Below are 22,336 nucleotides of genomic sequence, written 5' to 3' on the forward strand. Positions count from 1 at the left end.
CGCAAACTCTTGAATTATTGTTTTCTTATCGATTACCAACAAAATTACCCTTCCTAGATTTACATATCTGACTAGGAAAGGTGGAAAGGAGTGAAATGGAATTTCTAAAAAGAAAATCCCATGAAAAATATTGTTGCATTTAACAATTTCTCAATAGCCAAACACTGATCTATATCCTAAATTGGACATTTCTATAAATAGAAAATAAATTGAATATTGTCATTCATTGTCCTATACCTATACCTGATATATCTGACTGTAAATGGTTAGAAAACTTAAATGGATTGTCTTTTTATTATTAACATTTGTGATTTTTCAGTTCTCATGAGAAATATGCATTTAATCAATCAACAACAATGAAACCTTGATTAGTCCCATTGAACAACAAAAGTCTGATTCTATTTCCATAATGGTTTAAACAGATCAGGAGGGTAGTAAATTTGGGTGTAACTACCTCCTTATGGCATTTTAAGACCCTTGGTGCTGATGATTATTGATAACTCTCTATGCAAGCGCCAAAAGTAAAAGAAAGGGAGGGAGGGGGCATGGGGCTGTTCATTACACTAGTCCCCAAAGTTTTATTATAACGTTTTCTAATTCGTTGGCCTTACAACTCTTATTAAATTTGATTGGTTGGTTCATTCAGTTGATTGTCCAAACGTTTCCATTTCTAATTGTAATGTAACATGAGATAACTTTGTGTATTATCATTGGGGATATCCTTCAATTTATAAGCCATTGTCTTATTCCTTTAGCTCCCTGAGTAAAAAGACGACTTTGGAAATGGACCAGAGGATGCAACTGGGGCCTAAAAAGATTTGATTTCCATTGCAAAGCTCCGGAATTGGTTAAGCAAACATGAAATCTGTACAAACACATACACATATATAAATTTATATTGGGTGACCCACAAAAAAATAAACATGGCAATTTGAAAAACGTTCCATGAAAGGTGTAGGTAATCCCAGTACATTTTTGTTCAATAACTTAAAATATAATTAAGAGACTGTAGATAATATCTAAAAAAATTTAAATTTGCAACATGTAGTTTTAATTTTTTTAAAATCATGTACTTGTACTATTCATGTAAAAACATAAAAAAATATGGAATTTCTGTTTAAAAGACCCTTGTAGAAAAACCCATTTATTTCAATGCAAAAAAAACGTATGAGAATTTAATGAACTTTTTTTTAAGGACACCCAATAACAAACATACACAAATTCTGGAAATCTCTTCTGTATAAAGAATTTCTAAGAAAAACTCTGCTTTATATTTATCTTAACTTTGTTATGTCAGTTTTTTTATGCAATTTTCTTTATACATTAATTTATTTTACATAACAATATGTAAAAAATTTAAATCAAACCATTGAAAATTAGGTTAATGGAAATATTATTACTTAGATCTTAATCAAGATTTTCATGTATTCTAATAAAGTGAACTTGTAGCTGGCTAAAGTATAGACTCCAAGTAAGCCCCTTCACCCCCCTACCCTCCCATACTAATGGATGAACGAACTGACCAATAAACGAGTTTCATGTTACCAAGCTAATTCAATTGGACGACAATTTTTACCCTGTCATAATATCCACATATATTCTACATCCATTTTTAGGTTAATTAGAATTTAAACAAAGATAAAATACAAATTTGACCTTTTCATATGTTTTATGATAATATAAGCAATAAAAAAGCATGGATTTTAAGTTCATCAATATATGTCTTATTTTGAAGTATAGGCCATTATTGAAATGAAACCTTTGCAATAAAGTAGATGCGCTACTACAGTACAATAATGACAATGCATATTTCTGGGCAGTAAAAAAAATGGTTACAAAAGAATGTAATCCTGTATTAAATGTGCACCACACCCCAATGGTCAAATTTTGTTGCACTACTGAAATTTCAGAGTTCGGCCCTTAAATTTTTTTGGCGCTTTTTTAAAGTTGCCATTTTAGCCCAATTGGTCCTTGATACAAAAGTTATAGGATGTCTTTGGGTCTGTCTGTCTCGCTAACCACTGAACCGACATTTTTTCACTACAATGTAGCTTCTCAAGCATCTCAAAGGCCCTGGAAAGGTTAATATTATCTATTTGGGGGTAGGGTATTACTACCCTCCCAAGAGAAATTGCTCCCCCAAAAAAATTAGTTTTCGTTACTTTTTCTTTCTCAAACTAAAATTGAAATTGTAGATGGGTTTTACTTCCTATAGCCGCCAGCCCCCCCCCCCCTCCCTCATCAAGTGAGACTAAAGGCCAAGAGGGGCGTAGCCGCAAGTATACACATATTTGACTCCGTTAAAACTGTTTATAACCAAAGGAAATAATTTAAGGAATGGGCCCAAAGTATAAAAATTTGCAGCTTCACTTTACTGGACACTTTGATTTCACTGGAAATGTCAATAGAACCTGAGCTTGGCTATTTACAATACATTATTAGTAGTGCAGCTAATATTTAAGTTGGACATGCCCACACATTTGTAGGAAATAAAGTTATTTTTCGCATCGTATTATAAACAGCTTTCCGCGGATATAAAATGTAAATTTATAAGATTAAAACAAGTTCTTTTAGCCAAAGGCACAGACTAAAAAACTGGTTTTAATCTCATGATAGTACATTTTTATTTATATCCGTAGAAAACTGGATACAATATGATGCTAGACATAATTTTTCAGTATGGCTGAGAACCGAGTCTAATCCACCGGATATTAATCGGTTTTGGAACGATATGGGAAAAAAGTTTTTTTTCATGTTCAATGCTTAACTTTTCAACAATATATCTACTAAATATGTATTAATTCCGTATATTCCGTATTTTCCACAAAGTACCTTGTTGAGCAATGAAACCCCTTTCGTCAGACTAGGTAACATTAGATACTAGGTAGCCCTGCCGGGTTAGTACACTAAAGATATAAGACCCATAGGGATAGTAAAACTACACACCTCCCTTATTTCCAATAATATAAAAAATAAGAGTAAGGGGGTTCAGAGCTCGACAGTCACATTATGGGAAAGCAAAATTTGATGTCCTACTTTCCATTTAAAAAAAAATTATTCTTGTTATTACTGTGCTATTAATAAATAAAATTGTCCTTCTAATCTTGATGTCCATTTAGATCCTAAAATCGGTAGATAATAGGTCTAAATATTTAAGGCTATACAATACAAACAAAAATAGTTTGAAACTAGGGTAATCTTTGGTATAAAAAAGTTGTAAAAACAAGTAAGAACAAATTATTAACAGTAACAGGAATCTAAAGGGATAAGACAATGGCTTATAAATTAATGTCCATCCCCAATGATTATATGCACACAAAATCCCTTTCTGTAGATTACAATTAGTGTTTGAAACTTTTGAACACTCAACTTAATGAACTAACCTTACAAAATTCAATAAAAGTCCCAAAAATTTTTAAGCCAAAGAAAAAGAAAATGTTATTATGAAACTTTTGGGACTAGTGTAATAAACTGGAAATTTTCCCTCCTTTCCTGAGGTATAAAAAATTAAAGAGAAGCTTTGCTACATACTAAAAAGCTATTAATGCACAAAGAGAGGGAAAATACAATGATATATTTGAAAATATAACCATGAGTATGATCTATAATTAAAATTAGTAATTTAAATTAAAGTTTTCATAAAAAATATCAGCTAATAACCATCAAAAATGACAAATAAAAAATCCTCGAAAATTCTTTTTAAAAACACTTTCCCTTTCCCAATAATGCACCCCTCCCAGTAGGTACAACCAATAAAACTTGGTTAATAACAGAAACAAAACAATTCACACAAAAAAACATTTATCATTTAACCTTAACTTTCCCCCCCCCCCAAAAAAAAAATTGTAGACGAAAATGTTAATAAGAAAGCAAAATCACGCAAGGTAAAAATATCAGAAGTAGAAATATGATGTGTATGGAGACAAAATGTATTGAAACCTCGCTTATCTATTACGAAAATTAAATTGAACCGTTAATATTAGCAAACGGTGCACTATAAGATTTTTTGGGAGTCATGCTTACATTATAATATTATAATATTGTGTTAATAAACAATGTTTTTGATCGTTGGAAAGGGCAAATGATTAGGGTAGTGCGGGGTTAATGCGGTCATCGGGTCAATTCCGGTCAAACGACCAACTTTTTTAAAACCGTTTTTTACCGATGTTCTAAACGTTTGCGAGAGATCTTCAGAAAAGCAAAATTGTAGTTTATTGCCTATACTTTCATTTCTTACTTCAGCAAATTTTTATCAGATCACTCCTTCTATGATTGTTTGCCCTCAAAAAGTTGCAAAAAATTTGCAAAAAAAAATTTCAAAATAGGCCATGTTCAATCTAAAATTGTGAAAAATGGTAAGTCTTATCGACCCCCGGGTTTTTGTAAAATGAAAGATATGGCATTCATTTATCGTTTGCAATTGGAGGCGTTGTTCTAACTTGATTTTTTGATAATTTTTTTTTCGTCTAAAAAAAATAGTCTATTCCGGTCACTTTTTTTACTTTTTTTTATTACTGTATTTATAACTGTATAATACCCAAATGTTTAATTTAGGTGATCTGGAAGCATAAACAACCTAAATGCATGACATAAGCTTTAATCATTGCCTTGCCTGTTGTGTGATGTACATTACTAGTCATTTTACTGCTTGTATTATGTCATGTTTTGTTGCCTAAGCTTTTCAATTTGTAAAGACATTAAAAATTTTTTAGACACATTTTTATAGTAATGGGAAGAGTATATCACCCAAAAGAATGCCTTAAATATTTGCCTGAAGATGTATCAGCTGCATTGGCTCATGTAAGAAGGGGTATGTCTATTAGAAAGACCGCTAGAAGATTTAAAATTCCATATGAAACCCTTTCATCTTTTTCGTATAAGAGGGTGTTCGCGATTTTTGCGCGGTTTGGATTTTTTTATGTCAAATCGGCTAGGATTAAGCTAGAAAGGTGTTTAAGGTGTCTATAGAAAGCTCTTTGCATGTCCTAACAAAAACTCCCCAGGATATGGGTTCTATCTCCAAGATTTAGAGTACATATTCAAGATTTTGCATTTTCAAAATTCCTGTTGCATAAAATGTGTTGAAATATTAGAGTTAGACCCCATATCATTTCGAGTTAATTGTCAGGCATGTAATTTTGCATCTTTAGACACCTTAACCACCCTTGTAGGTCAATCCTAGCCAATTTGAGACAAGAAAAAATGTATCAAAAACTGCTGTCAAAACTGGCAGGATTTTTAAAATAAAAATTTTTTTGGGAAAAAATCACTTTTTTTCAAGAAATTCCAAGACCTGCTAATCAGAAATTGCCTCTAATTTATGTATAAAGCTTAAAAAAACCTTATCATATAATAAAAAGTATGATTTTTAAAAAAAAAGTTTGCATGAAAAAAATTGATGTTTTTTTGCGATTTTACCGACTTTTTTAAAATGGGGAAATTGTTGTCAAAAATTGTCTGACCTGCATGCGACTAGTACCGTTAGAAAGCTAATGACCTCAGCTTTCTACTCATAGTTTAAAATGTTAAAAAAAAATATTTTAAGGGGGTGTTCCACCCCCCCCAAAGTCAACTGACCGAAATAGCCCCACCGGTGGGGTTATTCCGGTATAGGCCAACCGCCGCCCTTTAAACCGATTTTTGACCGACTTCTAGTTGCGAGATCTTAATGGGACCAAGACAGGCTTCTTCGTTATTGCCATATCGTTCATTTGCACTCTTAAAAACCGGAAAAAGTTTTTGGGAAGTATGTTTATTTTAAGTTGAAGCAAAAAATTGACCGGAATTACCCCGCACTACCCTATTATCTTTTTAAAACCCAAATCATTTATTCGTTTGTGCGCAAAATATTCTGTTAAATCCTTTTGCCTTTTTTTATATTATCAAAATATTTGATAAAGAAAGTATTTATTTTGATGTATACCATCTCGACCTTAAACTATTAAGTTTGTTAAGTCCCAAATGAGAATTATTAAATTATCTTCTCCAAGGTAAATACAAATATTAAAGCTAGCACAATTTAACAGTGAGGAATTTGAATAGACCTTTGTTAACTTATGCAAAAATTTTATTGCACTTTTATTAAAGAAATTTACAAATCCAAAAAAACTTTTTAAAGAGAAATGTAATTTAGTAGGTAATAATAAAATAAAAAATCCTATTATTATATTATAAAAAAGCTTTATATAGGATTTTAGGCTAAAGTTAACAAAAGTTTATTTAAACGCCGCACTGTTTAATCAACTCAAACTTCAAATAAGTTCCAAGGAAATATGTTTTGGCCTGTATGAAAAGTACAATTTATCAAAAATATTAAAAAAATAATGTACTATGTTTCATTCAATTAACCTTTTAAAATCAGTTTACAAAAAACTTAGACGTAAAAGACTTGTAATTATCAAATCAAACACTACTTAACCTATTCTTATTAACGAGAAACTTTTCCAATTGAATGTAAAATGAATAATTTGAGATAAAAAGAAGGATGACTTTTACTTTTTCCATCTACATATATCATCTTTTAATATAAATAAACGGTGTTATTTTTGAATAGTTATTTATTGCATCGTATTATAGACAGCTTTCCGTGAAATTTAAAAGGAAAAATTGAAAGATTATAACTATTTTTGTTAGGCACGAAGGACCGTACTAAAAAATTGGATTTATCTCATGATTTTTGTTTTAATATTCGTAGAAAATTGCCTGTTATTCCGTATGGCTGAACGCCAGTTTCAATCCACCGAATAATAATCGGTTTCGAAGCCATACTGCAACCTCTAAGTTTAAATGCTTAGAGTAGTTATAGAGCACATATTTCTACCATGGCTTTTGGTAAAGATATACAATAGATCCTACTTTAAATATATTTACCTATGCTTTGCCATAGTTTCTATTTGTTTAAGTGCATATCGATAAATCTTTAATTCAGTGAGAAAGGAGAGAAAAAGAAAAGACACACTCAAAATTTAACAAAGTTGGGCGGAGTAAAATTAGCTTTGAAATTTGGTAATTACCCAGGAATCTAATAAGATAAGATAATGTCAGATAAATTGAGTTACATCTCCAATGATAATGCACAAAATTACCCCATTTTCAGATTACAATAAGTGATTGAAGTGTTTGCAAACTTAATAAGCTAATTAATCAAAATTCAATTAAAGTACCAACGAATAAGAAAATGTTATTATAATACTTCGGGGACTAGTGTAATAACAAGCCCAATGTCCCCTTCCTCCCAGGTAATTACCAGTAAATCCAGTATTTTAAGGTAAGTTGGATGTTTATTAAATACATTAAAGCTTCCATAAGCTTTCTTTAGCTATTGAATATGCATGGGCTATTTCAAATTTGGCGATTAAAATATTTTTTTGCTATTATAAAGCCTTTTATTCTGATTCAACATAAAAGAACCAAAAAGCTAAAATTCTACTCCACCCAAAAGTTATTTTGAGTTAAAGTTGTGTTAAAGTGTAAGCACTGGAGCAGGTAATTTCATACGCGCATTGGTTTATCTCAACACAATTTATTTTTTGACAAAAAATCTTTCAAACTAAAAATTTTTAGAAAAAAATAATCATTTCAGTGTATTACTTATGATTGTAAATTTAAAGTAAAACAGTAATTGCAACTTAAAAATTTAGTCTAAATCTTAACATATAACCACTAGACCAAGGGCCAAACCACTTTCTTTCTCTAAGATATTAATGTGCAATTGATGTCAAATATCTTTATGTAGTTTAAGCTGCTATCATTTTTTGTGAGTAAAGCTTTTTTTGTTGAAGTTATTAATTTAAAACTTATTTATTCATAAAAACATTGGTTTATATTAAAGCTTAATTCGTTGATACTATAATATAATTATTATTTTAACGGTGTTGAGCCCATTCCGTAATTTTGTCCAACTATGGGTCTGACAGGCAGAGTAAATATATGTGCTCTGCGTAGCTTGCACGGGTAGGGAGTCATGTTAGAAAATGTGCAAGTTCCCGCTTTAGTCTTAAATGTCCAAAATCGACCCACCCTAAAATACGTCCAACCCTCAAACCTTTTCATTTTACCCCCCTCAAAATTTTAAAATATATTAGATTACCCCCTTCAAACTTTTAAAACCCCTCAATTTTTCCCATAAAAAAGCTTTGGCGTTCTTAGCATACAGTATTCAGTTTTTTCTTTTAAATCATTTACTTTATAAAAATTTTAATCTTAGTTCCCTATGGCTATTGAATCTACTTTGCCATTAGCTTTTCCACCAGCTAAATATACAAACAAAACCAAAAAATGTTTTTGAACCGTGAGATGCAATGAAAGCCAATAAAATCTGACTTGCTAAAAAGTTGGAAGCAATATAGATTTTCTTGTGCATATATTTCATTGAACTTTATTTTTTTAAATCTCTATCCATATTGTATTACCAATTGTGAACAGTAAATATCATATATTTTTCCTTGCTCTTTAGTACATATCAGGTAGAGAGAGAGAGGACAATGGCAGATAAATTAATCTTTCCAACAATATGTAATCTTGTGAATGATCCCTTTGTCATAACTGTATAATACTTATAATAAAGTAACATGATCTCTGTTTGTTTGCCTGTCTGTGTGTACTGAAGAATCACACCGTTGAACCGATATGGTTCTCCTTTAAAGTGAAGCTTCTCATAGGTCCTGACATCCCAAGATGAAACATCAAAAAAACTAATAGTAGGCTATTGGCAAATTATAAATTCGCCACTAAATCTACAGACGAGCAGCGGTTGCCGAAACCCGTAATATAATTCAGCAACTTTAGTCTAGCATAAACGTAAAATGTCACGGCAAAGTCAAACCAACAGAAAATGAATGATATATCGATTCAAATTAAAGGTTAAAAGTGTCTTGACAAAACATTTAATACCAAATATTTTTTTTAAATATTCAACATTTACAAAAGGGCAATGTATTTACTTCATAAAACCCCATTTTTCTTAAAGGAATATTTTATCAGAAGAGAAATATTTTGCCTTAAACTTAAAGTGTATCAATGTTTCAGCTTGCAATCAACAAAAAATCAATTGGATCCAAAAAAAATATATGTTATTTGCCCTTTGAAAATTGTTTTTAGGAATGATTTCTTTACCAAAACACATATATCCATTTTTGACTATGAATTATAATCCACTTACCTTCTGAGCGCCAGAGAAAGTGTGATAGTAGGATGATACGCAGGTCATGACAGCTCGATCATCCGGCATGGCCGTTTGGGATAAATCTACACACACGGGGAAAAAACAGGTTAGGTTAGTCACACTAAGGTTAACACAATTAAAATTGAGGATTTTTGTGTCAGTAAAACAATTGGTACCTAGTTTATTAAAGTTTTAAAAATTATTATGATCTTTAAAAATATTTTGTTTACTAACAATAAAATCACCAATAAATTCGTTAATAACATCAAAAATGTTGTTTTGTTAAAAATGATAGGTATTAATTAACAAAAATATTACATAAAACTTTCTATAAAAAAATAATAAATATTTTAAAACAAAAGGAAACTTCTAATTAAAATTAGTTTTAAAAGCAAGAACGTAAATTTTGTCCATGTTCAGTAGAATTAAATAAATATAAATATAACTCTTTTTTAACCTATTAGAATAGACATACATATTTATTATTTTACAAAGCAAAGTTCTCTTCAATTCAAATGTCTGTTGGTTAACTAATACCTATCCATTGAGAAATTAGCACTGCACCAAGAGACATAAAAAGAATAAAAAATAAATGACGGAAAAGTTATCTTCTGTTGCCCAATCCTAGCATATAATAATCTGGACTAAACTTTTATCTCGCTCTTCTTTTAGACTTTTTTAATATAACAAATAAAGAATAAGTTTAAGTAGAAAAGCTTAAACTATAAATAAAGTTCTTTATATTGAGTGATTATTTTTATTGACAACTATGAAGCCACTAGTTTAGTATTCAACAAAGATAAAAGGAAAAGTAAAAATGCAACTTGTGTTCATTTGAATTTGTCGTCAATTTTTATCAAAGACAATATTTTCCATTACTAGGTATGAAAATAAAAATTCAATTCAAATTTCTATTGATTCGTTTTATTAACTGGCAGACTATCAATGTAAATTTTAACTAACAAACTCAAAATCTTGGCCTTTTTTCATTTTACTTGAATCTTTGTCTGTCCATTTGCCTATCCCTTCTCCCTGAGTTTGCCTGCAACTCACGAAAGTATTTTCCTGTGGGAAATACTTTTTCAATCAACCAAAACAAAATAGGCAACACGTTTTTGCATCATAGCGGCTCTATAAGTCTATACTAAAATATGTCTGTCTGTATTTTTACATAAATCTCATTAAATCAACCAGAAATTATATTTGGCAGGAAAGTTACTCTATGATTTTCTTGTTGTGTTGTTGTGGACACAAATTATCTCGTTTCTTAATTTCTTCTTGAATTTTTTTTACATTAACTAAAGCTTTTTAAAAAAATAAGCTATTGATAAAAAATAAAATAAATTGACATTAAAGCACACAAAACATTAAAGTTCTAAATCACCAAACTGTCTTTGAGATTGGTTACTTTAGCAAGCTACATAAGGGTTAAATCACGCAGGGGTTTGTTAGGTAACACTGGGAAAGGATTCAGTCCCGTAGGGTTGTGGGAGGGGGTTGGGGTGTCTACCTGCATGGCGCCCTGGAAGGCGTGATAGTAGCAAGACACGTATGTCATAATTTGACGTTCGTCAGGCTTCTCGGTATTCAACAAATCTGCGGGGTAATATATATTTATATCATGGTATTATAGACAGTTGTCCGCGGTTAAGAAAAATTACATGAAAAATACCCTAAAATTGAATTTGATAAATTTACTAAAAGTTCTAACTATGAAAATTATGGAATCACTAATCTCATTAAAGCTTAAACCTAACTCATTTGCTAATTTTTCTCTAATGAAAATGAATGAAATCAAAGTTGCTTAGGAATAAAAAGATTTGGAAGAAATAAAATGGATAGGTATAGAATACGTGGATATTGTGACAGGGAAATTTTTGTTGTCAATTAAGGTTGTTAATTTAGTTCCCATTATTGTTCACTACTTTCATCCATGATCAAGAGAAAAAGATGGGATAAAATCATTAAAGAGGGAGGGGGTATCGGGGGGGGGGGGGGGGGGGATTGAGAGAAACACTTTCTCAGGGTATACGAGAATCTTTCACATTATCCACATTTTCTATATCCATTGGAGTAAAATGAATACCTTCGGGGTCCAACATTCTGGGAATATCCAAGTACTTCTCAGCGATGTCGAAGGCGAGGTTCAAGTTCTCGAGTGGGTTGTCCTGCAACAAAATAGGGTGTTAAGAGCATTTGTCATGTATTTATATGTTTAGCTATAAACTTGATATCTTATCTATCTATATTTAATATTTACTCAAGGGAAAGGTGAAAATATATAGAAACTAGAAAAAAAGCTGAAAACAAACCGAAGACTTAAATCTGGATATTAAATAGCCTAAAACCATTACAGAACCTTAAATATTAATCTTACTTCAGTAGTTATTGAGATCTTAAGCAACAAAAAAACTTGCTACTTTATTTATTAGGATTATGCTTAAAGATAACTGGGGCTACTTTTCACGTTTCACCCTCCTAACATAAAGCCTCTTACCTTTGAGAGCTTGCTGTAGTCGAGTAGGTCTGGTCTGTGCCTGTGGATGAGAGCGCAGAACGCCAGTCCATCCCTCCAGGACAGGTGGAAGTTTTGCACGTTCACGTTCTAGTGAATTTGCAAATTTTTAGCGCGTTCAGATCAAATGTCAAATGCAGAATTTTAATATATAATATAATATAAGATTCGGCAAAAAAAGATGTAAAAAATATCTTACCCCATACAAAATTAGAATCAAAGTAACTTTTCGATAATTCACAACTACAAAAATCCATGTAAAAGTGACAGGATGTCTATCAGTCTAATTGTACCGAAAAACCGTGCCATTCGATATGGTTCTCCTTAACAATATAGCCTGTCATAGGTAATGGGATGGTTTATAACTATTTTTATAATGTGCCCTAGAGTCGTCTAGGGTCGTCGTCGCTAGTAAAATAGAAAACATCAGTTATTAAGATCTAAATCTCTTGAGAAAGGTTACATAACCATCAGGAAAATAGCCTAAAACCGTTAGGATCAAGCCGCCTTCATTATGGTAGTCATTATATTATGCATGAGGATTTATAGTTAAGTGAAAATATTAAAGAAAAGCAAAACTGTTTAAAAGCATTTTTTGCGCTAAAAATGTACAATCCTTGTAAGGAGCAGTCTTGCGCTGGCACCAGAGGAGCAGACCCTCCTTGGCGGTCATCTCCTCAACGGAAATATCCTGGATAGCGAACCTGAACAACACAGAAAGTTAAGTGAGGTAAGTTATTTATCGCATCGTATTATAGACAGTTTTACGCGGATAAAAAATAGAAAATTATAAGATTAAAACCAGTTTTGTCAAACTCGAGGGGCCGAAGGCCAAGGCTAACAAGACAGGTATTAATTTTATTATTTTATTTCAATTTTTGTGGAAAATTGTCTGTAAAACGATGCTATGCATGCTTTTTTCAGTATGGCTGTGAACCGGTTCTAATCCACCAAATATTAATATGTTTCGAAGTCTTACTGAAAAATAATTTTCTTTTTTAAATAAAATATTACTAACAATGCCTAAAACAATGTTTAAAAAGAAAAAAAATGTTCTAAATTTAAATGATCAATTTTCCTCATTAGCAAGGAAAATCTATTTGATGAATTGAAAGTTTTTATTGGCAATTCTGCCTAATGAATCCTGATCACTCTAGCCGTTTTTTCGAATATTCTAATGTAGGGAGTTAACAGCAATTTTAGTCTATAATTTGTTGTGATAATTGTGTAAATTAAGTCCTAAAAACCACGTTATAGAAACTGAACTGAATTTGTGCATTTGTTTGTTTTAAAAGAATGATCAACAGAGATGGGGGGGACAGGGAAGTGATATTCAGTGGTTTTAACTAATTGTAATTATTTTTGTTTGAGTTAGGTTAAGTGTTTATGATTTTGTTTTCATTGTATGCTCGACAAAAATTTTAAATAGTTTAAATTAAGATTGGGTGGGGATAGTATTTCGTATGTATTATTATTATTTAATATCAGGTTAGGTTAGGTAAAAACCCAAGGAAAAGGCCCCGCAAGACTAGATCCCGCGCTGTGGTTAGGTAAAAGTACAAAACATACCCCCACAACCTTATTTAAAATTTTATGTCAGAAAGGGGAGAGGGAGGGAGTGGTTCAATGCTCTATAGGCATTATGAGGGAAAATACCAAAAAACACAAGTAAATATTACATATTTCAAATCAATTAAACTGCTGAATATTTGTCCTAAAATTTAAAAGCAAAGTTTTGCTATATATCTAGGCTAGGAGATACAAAAAGGAGAAAGACAGATAGATAAACAGAATTTGGGAGTAAAAATAGATAATAGGAGAGAGAAAGGGATTGTAGAAAGAAAGAGGTGTAGAATAAAAAAAAGTAATAAAACTTTGTAAATGGATGCAATTATGATTTCTACTTATTTTTACTTTGTTTCATCTCACTAAAGCTAGCCACCGAAAGATTGGGTTATACAACAATTGCAAAGAATGTTAACAAGAACAAATTTTGTCAGTATTTTACATTAAGATGAAAAATAAATTTATGTCTATTAGACTTTAAAATGGAGTTTGAATATTAAGTAAAGTATTTCATATAATATTATGTATTATGTTGTTATTTTACCTATTTTTTTATAAACTTTAAAAGATGATATAAGTAATCAGCGTTGTGAAATCTCAAATTTTATTTAATTGGTATCTACATTTATAGGCTTACGGCCTATAGACGTAAAGACTTTATGTAATGTAGATATGCTGCGCTACTTTTGTGGACAAAAGAATGGATGAAGGTTGATATTATGCGAGGTAATAGAAAAAAAGGAATAGGTTAAATAGAAAAGTTTAATTTGCAGTGACAACAGGCAGTAAGGGTGTACAGCTCAAAAACAAGAACCAATCCTATTATATAAAGTAGTAAGCTTTTTTGTCTGTAGCGAAGGATCTCATAAACTGCTGAACCGATATGGTTCTCCTTTACAATAAAGCTTCTTATAGGTCCAGGGAAGGTTTTACATTTTTTGGGGGAGGGTATCTCCCACATTAATTGCCCCTAGAAGCCTCTAGAGGCGTGGCCGCTAGTATATACATAATTGGCTCAAATAATAATAAGGTAAAGACAGAAGCAAACAGTATTTAAAACTAAAAAGAACAGGAAAATATGAAACAGAAATAGTAAAATAATTAAAGTGTTAATAAGTGATGAAAAGCTGAAATGATTAAAGAGAAACAATTGCACCAGCACAGCTACTGTTAGCGTATTTGTGTATATTTGTTGAAGTCTGTATAGTTGTGTGTTCGAGCATTAGATCTTATAAACTAGGGATACAACTCCCTACTCCCTGGATGACAAATAGAATAAGTTTTCTGCATTTTCATTCTAGAAAATATTTGGGACTAAAGACAGCTTTTTAAAGTGATACATCATTTTATGGATTTTATAACTGAACTCAAAACTCAAATATATCTCCAAAATATTTGTGACGTTTTAAGAAAAAGTGGATAAAAGTAGAAATAGATTTGATTTATAGAAGTTAAATAGAATGGGAAGTAAAAACAAAATGCGATCACTTTTACTTTGGAAAAAATATTTTTTCTAATACCGTCTATTTTGAAAAAAAGTAGGAGTCCTTATAAATTTATTTAGGTGTCATTTATCTAACTGTGTCTATTAAGCCTTTATTTTGTTTTATAAAACATATACAGGCTTTTAAAGTTAAAGGGTAAAAAAGATTTAAAACATTAAAACTGTAAGCACAGCAGCAATAATTGCTGTGGCTAAACTGTAAATGTTCTGTAATATATTAGTTCAAAACATTACTGTAACCCGCCCAATATTAAAGGTCTCTGTAGCAATTGTCTTAATGTGAGACAATCCATTCACATTTATAACCAGAGATAACCAAACTAGGGCGTGCTCAATGGTAATGATGAGCCAAAACAAATGCACGCACTATGGAAAGATTTTTAATTTAGATAATGGACAAAGATGCTTTACAAATATCCGAATGATGATGCATAACATAACCTATATCTGTGTACTGCAATTGGGAGCTTCAACGTTTGGAAACTCATATCAATAAACCAATTACTCAAAATTCATTAAAAGTCCCCGAATTTATTAAGCCACTTGACACTTTGGGGACTAGTGTAATGAACAGCCCAATGTCCAATTCTTTTTATCATAATTGAAATAGAATGTTATATCAAGATTAGTTTTTCTATAGGTGTCAAAACCCTAATCTTGAATTTATCCAACCTTTAATGTTAATAACACACTCATACACAAGTTATAGCTTTTGCAAAGTAAGCCTTTAGAAGCTTTCTAAGACTATATGAACAGTAGTTAGCAGAAATATTGCATATCTTAGGTCAATATTTTTCTGTCATATTAGTTAAAATTATTTACTGTTGGGATTGCCTAGCATGGAAATGCTAAAATTAATCTACAACTCATTCTTCTCTACAATATTTGAAGACAAAATCTGGGAAAATTAAATAATCTTCCATTGTCTTGTCCCTGGCATATTCTACAGTGTTTAATTGGGCACAATATTTAGGATTTGCCACCAAAGAAAACAAGAATAACGATTTTCATAGATATTCCACATATTTCTATTTGGGTAATTTAGGTGAATTATCTAGCTTACTTATGTTTTTGGTTATTCAATTTTTTAAAAAGTTTACCTGTTAAAATTTCAGATTTTAATGTTTATTAAATTGTTATTATTATAAAATCCTTTTCGTTTTTTTGCATTTGTAATTATGTATAATATTTATTGTCTATAGTTATTTAGCAACTTTTTAAATGCAAATAAGTTTATACTACAACAATAAAAGTTAAAACTTTTAATTGTTGTTAAATAATTGTATGAAGGCAGTGGGTTTCTTTCTAGCTGGGAAGTGAAATAAACCCTATGAGGATGAAATCAACCACCTTCCCCTTACATTTCTAGAATCTACACAAGGTAATTTGCCTTGGCTTTAAAAATTGGATTGAATTAGAAGAAGGTCCTAAAAAAGAGACTTTTGTGAATGGAAATTAGAGATAAGTTACAAAAGAAAGTTTATTGTTGCAAAGATCTGAGGTTGGCTGGGTGGTTTAATTAATATGTTGGAGGGGGGTTATTCATTTCTCAACTTGAAAACTGGCCAGGAAGTGTTGGTGCAGGCTTGGCATGGTGGTACTGCAGTTACCATAAGTTAGGCAAAATACAATCAAACTTATTTCTTCTCTCCAGTAATATTCTTAACAAAGTTTCCAATCATGGTTGCTAACTCAGAATAATAGGCTTTTTATCAACAATAAAAGATTTTAGGTACACATACTGTTAACAAATATAGTGCAATAAGTAAACCAATATAATAAATAGTTGAATGAAAGAGGGTTTAAGACAATAAACAATAAGCAATTTCTTTCAAACAAACTAGTACTGGAGAATTCTTGGTAAATATATATCATTTTTTAATTGGATAACATTGTTTTTAAAATGTATATTTGTTTTAGATTTCTTGGCAACCATGGCTGTAAAACTGATTACATATTCCTTTACTACTAATGGTTAGAGATCTATTACGGATTTAGAGAGAATAGGAAAACCTGGCCAAAGTTTCTTGTTTTTTTCTTGCTATGTTGTATAGATATTATAATTTATATATTAATTTAAATAGAAAGGAAGTAGCAGTACTAGTTTGTTAAGATATAATGCTGTAATTTAGAAAGAAGTTTTTTATTAATTGTTTATTATCTACCTATTGAAAAGAGCTTGTGAAAAACATATAAATTCTAACAAAACTGAAAAGAAAAATATAAATCATGTATTGTAAGAAATATTCCTAACTTTGGCAAGTACTGTTTTAATAATTAGAAAAAAAACTTTGCATGTATTTAGTAAAAAATATTACCAACTATTGAGAGGATACTAATTCTGATTGTGTCCAGGAAAGAAAGTTGGAGAAGTGGAAGTTGTGTGGTTGCCAGGAGAGTGAAGGTGTGGACCTGTGTTTGCTCAGATGGAAAAAGGAAAACCATATTCAAACAAAAGTTCAAACTAGGCTTCATCTTCCTTACCAATTTTTGGAGATTTTTATTATATTTTTTGTTTAAAGGATAACTTATTCCCCCAAAAATATCAGATTATACAATGAAATATTTTGTATTATTTTAATAGATCTTAATATTAGAAGTCTGAATTCTTCATATTGATTCCATTCTCATGAACATAATTACAATTTTTACAGAATAAAATATTGTGTATAAAATGTTTTCACAAGAATAAAATCCCTAGTTAAATTCTGAACAGAGCAAAACAGGAGACATTGGTTTTAGGCTCAAGTTCAGACAGAATTTCTTATACAGAAGTCAGAGAGTAATAGATTGTTAAGTTAAGTAAAAACATGCTAATACTTTATATGATTTTTAAAATTAGTGTAATAAAGAGAGTAATTTTTTTGGATATTTTTGGTAAAATTGTTTGTTAGTGTTTAGTCAAATGCGTTTATTAAATCAAACTTTTCTTAATTTTAACCAAATGTATACATGAAAGGGTCAAAATTAAAAACAGTTTGACTTAATAATCGCATTTGACTAAATGCTACAAACATCTTACAGAAAATACGTAAAAAAATTTCCATCTTTTATTTATAAAAATGAGTTTATTTTTTGCTTTGGTTTCGATTCCGAGTACAAAATAAGATGAATGGGAAACCGAGAATTGTACATGAAAATAAAGCTTTGATTTACAGTCTATAAATATTGATTTATATTTGGTCCTTTCTAATGTAATAATATTGGTGAAAATTAAAATAAGATTAAATTCTGTTTCAACATTTTCATTGTGTCAACTCTTAAATTTCATTTAAGAAATAAAATAACAAATGTTTGTTTATATAACAAAGACTCAGACACCCTCACATTACATGGCAAAGTTTAAATGCTTGATGGTTTTCAAAATCTAAGAATCTAAACCCATTATCCTGTGAGTGCTTTAAACCACAACACATTAAAGATAGAGAAAGAACGGGGGGAATATCTTTAACATTAACATTTGTAAATTTTGTGAACTAGTATAGTAGTGATGTAATATACTAGTTTTGTATCATTAATTTATTCTGTCTATCTGAATAGATTTAAAAGTTTCAAAATTGAATTTTTCCATCTGATAGTGATAAATGAAAATTTAACAGCAAGTTTAACTTAAAAATTTTCATTTTTTTCTATGTTTTGTTTCTGTTGAATCCTTTAGTGTTTTTTTTACTTTAAGATACTAAATATTCATCTGATTTTTTTTTAATTGTAAAATAATCGTTTACATATAACTTTCGAATATAAACTAATAAGGAATGACTAAACTAAAGAACCTTAAGATCCGTTTTGCACATTTAAGAGCCATTATTTTATCATAAGTGCTTTTACCTTTAATAGATGTAATATATTATTTGTTGTAATATGACCCTGCCTGCAAAACAATATTGTATGTGTGTGGTATTGCTTCTGGTGTGCATCATATCCAAATTAATTGAACTGACGAGTGGGTAGGAGAGAATGCACTTATCCTCCTCCCCTTCCACACATCTTACCTGCACAGTTTACTTGACAAAAAATTTACAAATATGTGTAGGATGGAAAATTTTTCAAGTTAAAAATGAAAAAGATTGACATACAGAAGGCAAATTGAAAATATGCTGACCTCATTGCTTTAAACACATAAGCCAAAATCTATTTTATAAAATAATGTCTTATCATAATCTTGAAATAAATTTCCTTGTTTCTTATCTTAAAAATTAACATGCATACCAAGGCTTCAAATCAATCTTTTACAAGTTTATTCAAGCTTACACTTCAAACAAACTGTGGTTCCCATCCTTAGGATTTGCAAAACAGAAATTGCTCCAACTTTGAAATGAAATATTGTAGGAACATTTAAAGTTGGATTCAAGTGCAGTGTAATACACATACATGTGCATTTAAATGTAATATGTAAGGTGTCCTGAAATGTCAATTTCCAGAAAAAAATACATCTGAATTTTAGTGCCTATTTTGTTTTAATGTTAGTTTTTGCCAAAACAAAAAACAAGTGACACTAATATAAATAGTAGGCTTGTTACAATGTGTCACCAATTAGAGGTCATATTATTAAATGAATAAATTTTATGTATATATTATTTGTAAGGCACCTTGTAGTACATACTAAATACACATCAATGCATATAAGATATGAATTAATCTTGTCCCCATTTATGTGCTCAGATATTTGACTAAATGTTCCACAAGGATTTTGCATTACACACTAAAGTTAATTTTTAAAATTACCCAGAAAATTTCACAAATTGAAGAGTATTTACCCAGAATCTAAATTATTGATTTCCACAAAACATCAGTCACAATATTTTTTTATTTTATTAGAATTATGTAAATATTGTACAGGAAAGTCATTATCACCTTCTTAGAAAAAATTATAATTATAAACAAATCTATAAGATAAAGTAAAGTTTTTGTTTAATTAAAGGATCTCTAAAATCACTGGTTGAGTTTAGTTGTGCTTTTAGAGAAACTAAATACAAGTCAATGGGATCTTTTAGTCTAATTAAAATGCACCTCTAGGGGCATAGCCGGTAGTATAATTATCAACAAAAGCTTCCCCAACTTTATTGATCAAAGGAAATACTGTAATTAGCAGAAAAGTTAAATTTCTTAAAACACAATTCATACATGGCAATTAATCTTAAAGGACACAAATTCAATTATCCACGTTTTGTATGAGATTAGGATTATAACCTTTTTCTATTTTGATATTAAAAAAAGTTGTGCGTCTAGGTTGATATTTACAAAGGACACAAATTCAATTATCCACATTTTTTTAAAGCATATGAGATTAGGATTATAACCTTTTTCCATTTTGATATTAAAAATAATGTGCGTCTATGTTGATATTTGTAAAGGATTGTGTATAAAAGATATTTAAATATCAGCCAGGAAATGCCAATATTCCAAGACTGATCCTCCAGGTTTAATAAAAGATTTTTCAATCATGTCAGCAAACAAATTAAAATCTTTTTACTTTTTACAACGTAGCGCAGCCACTTTTCAATCCTTATATCTTTATAAATTAATTGAAAAGAAGAAAAATGTTAAGCTTAGTAAAAAGTTCAATATAAAGGAAATGTTAATGACTAAATCAAAGTGAATACTGTTTTTTCAATACTTCAAACAGTTTCTTTGCATTCTGTGTTGCAAAAACTTGACCTAAATCTGACATATTTTTTACCTTTAGTTTTCCCTTCTTTCTTATTATAACCATCTGTATACAGGATCAAGATTTTTTGCAAAATCTATCTTTTCAATTCTCAATTCTTGTTTAAAGATTAAAATTGTAATTTGTTTATAATAGATCAAAACAAAATGTGAAATTATCATTATTTTATTCTGGATTTTTCAAGTTAAATATTTAGGTAAAGTAAAAATCTAATAGTATTCAATTAACAAGTAACCAAAATCTAACAAACAAATGGATATGGTTAGGTATGGAGAGGCTGCAAACCATATTGATAATTTTGTAATGTTATAAATTTTATAGAAGACAATGCAGTACATAACATACATATTGTTCTAACTAACAAAGCAAAAAAAGAGCATATACAAAACAGAAAAGAATAAGTTCAATATTGTTAATTAACTTTCAGCAAAGTTTGAGAACAACAACCCATACCCTATTCCCTTTCAGCCCCATCTCCATAACTATCCTTACCTTCCCTATTTGCCTGGAAAATTTAACATTGCCTTGTAATCTTTAACTCCCTATCCTCTCATATATCTTTTCCACCTTTTCTCTCAATTTTGCAAAGTAGAAAAATTGTGGATAAAGTAACATTTTTTTCTCTCAAAATTTCACCTCCCTAATTGCATTATTTAATTTACATTAATTCAGAAATGTGTGCAGATATTTTCTTAATTTTGCGCATTTTCATGTGCAAAATATTATGCACCTATTTGGTCTACAGTGCATTGAAAAGTTTGCAGAAAACATAATATGAGAGTTGTTCTAGGTTAGGAAACATAATTCTTACAAACATAAATTTATATTTTCTACATAGATGTGTGTATTGTCTGTTGGTGGTTGTATGAATGTGTATGTTTGTGTATGTGTTTTACTGCTTACAAAGAAAGATGAGATAAGCTGTATAGTTTATTTTTATCACAACTTGTTCTGAATTTTAATATAGAGCAGCATCTCTAACATCAAATTATTTTTTATCTTATAGAATTTTAGTGTAAAAGTTATTGAAAATTAACATTTGAGTACCTATTTTTTGTTAAAATTTTTGGTTAAATTATGATTTTGGATATTTGATATTAATGTTATTATTCAAATTATTAATCACAAGTTTCTTTGTGGTTCACTTTGTATAAGATCATTCTTGTATATCTGTTTCATGGTTTAATTCACCTAATGTACCAAATCAGCACTTTTCAAGTGTTAAATAACATTGATTTAGGCATTTTTTTCAAATATTAACAAACTAATTGCAATTAACATAATTACAAATAATAAGTTATTTATCACATTGTATTATAGACAGCTTTCCAAGGATATTAAAATTAAAAATTATAAGATTAAGTTTATAAGTTTTGCTAGACTAAAAATATTGGTAGGTATTAATTTAGGATTTTTTTATATTCTTGGAAAATCGTCTGTAATACGATGCTAAACATGATTTTTTTAGTATGACTGAGAACCGATTCCAATCCAGCGAATATATATATCAGTTTTAAAGCCATAGTGGAAAATATTTTTTTTATCAAGAGGTTTTCCATGAAAGCAATTTGAATAAAATTGAATATATGATATTTTAAAGCTTAATATGTAGGTATTATGTATTTGAAAAAAAAAAAATTTTTAATCCAAGCGGCTAATACACTTTTTAACTGTCTTCCATGGAACTATCCCTTTCAAAAATTTTAACATTGAAGAATAGTTAAATAACAATGCTTGAATATTGCATTACTATTTCACAATCAATAATTTTAGAAGAGTTGCTACTTCTCCAGTATGGCTTCGAAACCGATTAAAATCCACGGGATTATCACCGGTTCTCAGCCATACTGAAGAATCATGAATAGCATCGTATTACTGAAAATTTTCCATGAATAGGTAATAAAATAAAAATCATAAGAT

At 29.9% G+C, this 22,336-nt stretch overlaps 1 protein-coding gene across 7 annotated transcripts in view; it reads right to left on the reverse strand.

Annotated features, from left to right (window-relative positions):
• Actn (alpha actinin) overlaps nucleotides 1–22,336 on the reverse strand; it is a 164,469-nt gene that overhangs the window by 38,901 nt on the left and 103,232 nt on the right. For 6 of the 7 annotated variants that reach the window (XM_080176556.1, XM_080176554.1, XM_080176552.1 and 3 more), the window contains 4 exons: nucleotides 12,295–12,382; nucleotides 11,661–11,768; nucleotides 11,250–11,331; nucleotides 10,674–10,759 (listed from right to left, as the gene is read on the reverse strand). In XM_080176556.1, coding sequence (XP_080032682.1) covers nucleotides 10,674–10,759; nucleotides 11,250–11,331; nucleotides 11,661–11,768; nucleotides 12,295–12,382 — 364 coding nt within the window. Of the gene's footprint in view, nucleotides 1–9,160; nucleotides 9,247–10,673; nucleotides 10,760–11,249; nucleotides 11,332–11,660; nucleotides 11,769–12,294; nucleotides 12,383–22,336 lie in introns of all 7 variants that reach the window. The other variant, XM_080176551.1, reaches the window with a different exon arrangement.

Source organism: Acartia tonsa, chromosome 11, assembly GCF_053477335.1.
Source record: "Acartia tonsa isolate MP-2025a chromosome 11, ASM5347733v1, whole genome shotgun sequence".
Lineage (NCBI taxonomy): Eukaryota > Metazoa > Arthropoda > Copepoda > Calanoida > Acartiidae > Acartia > Acartia tonsa.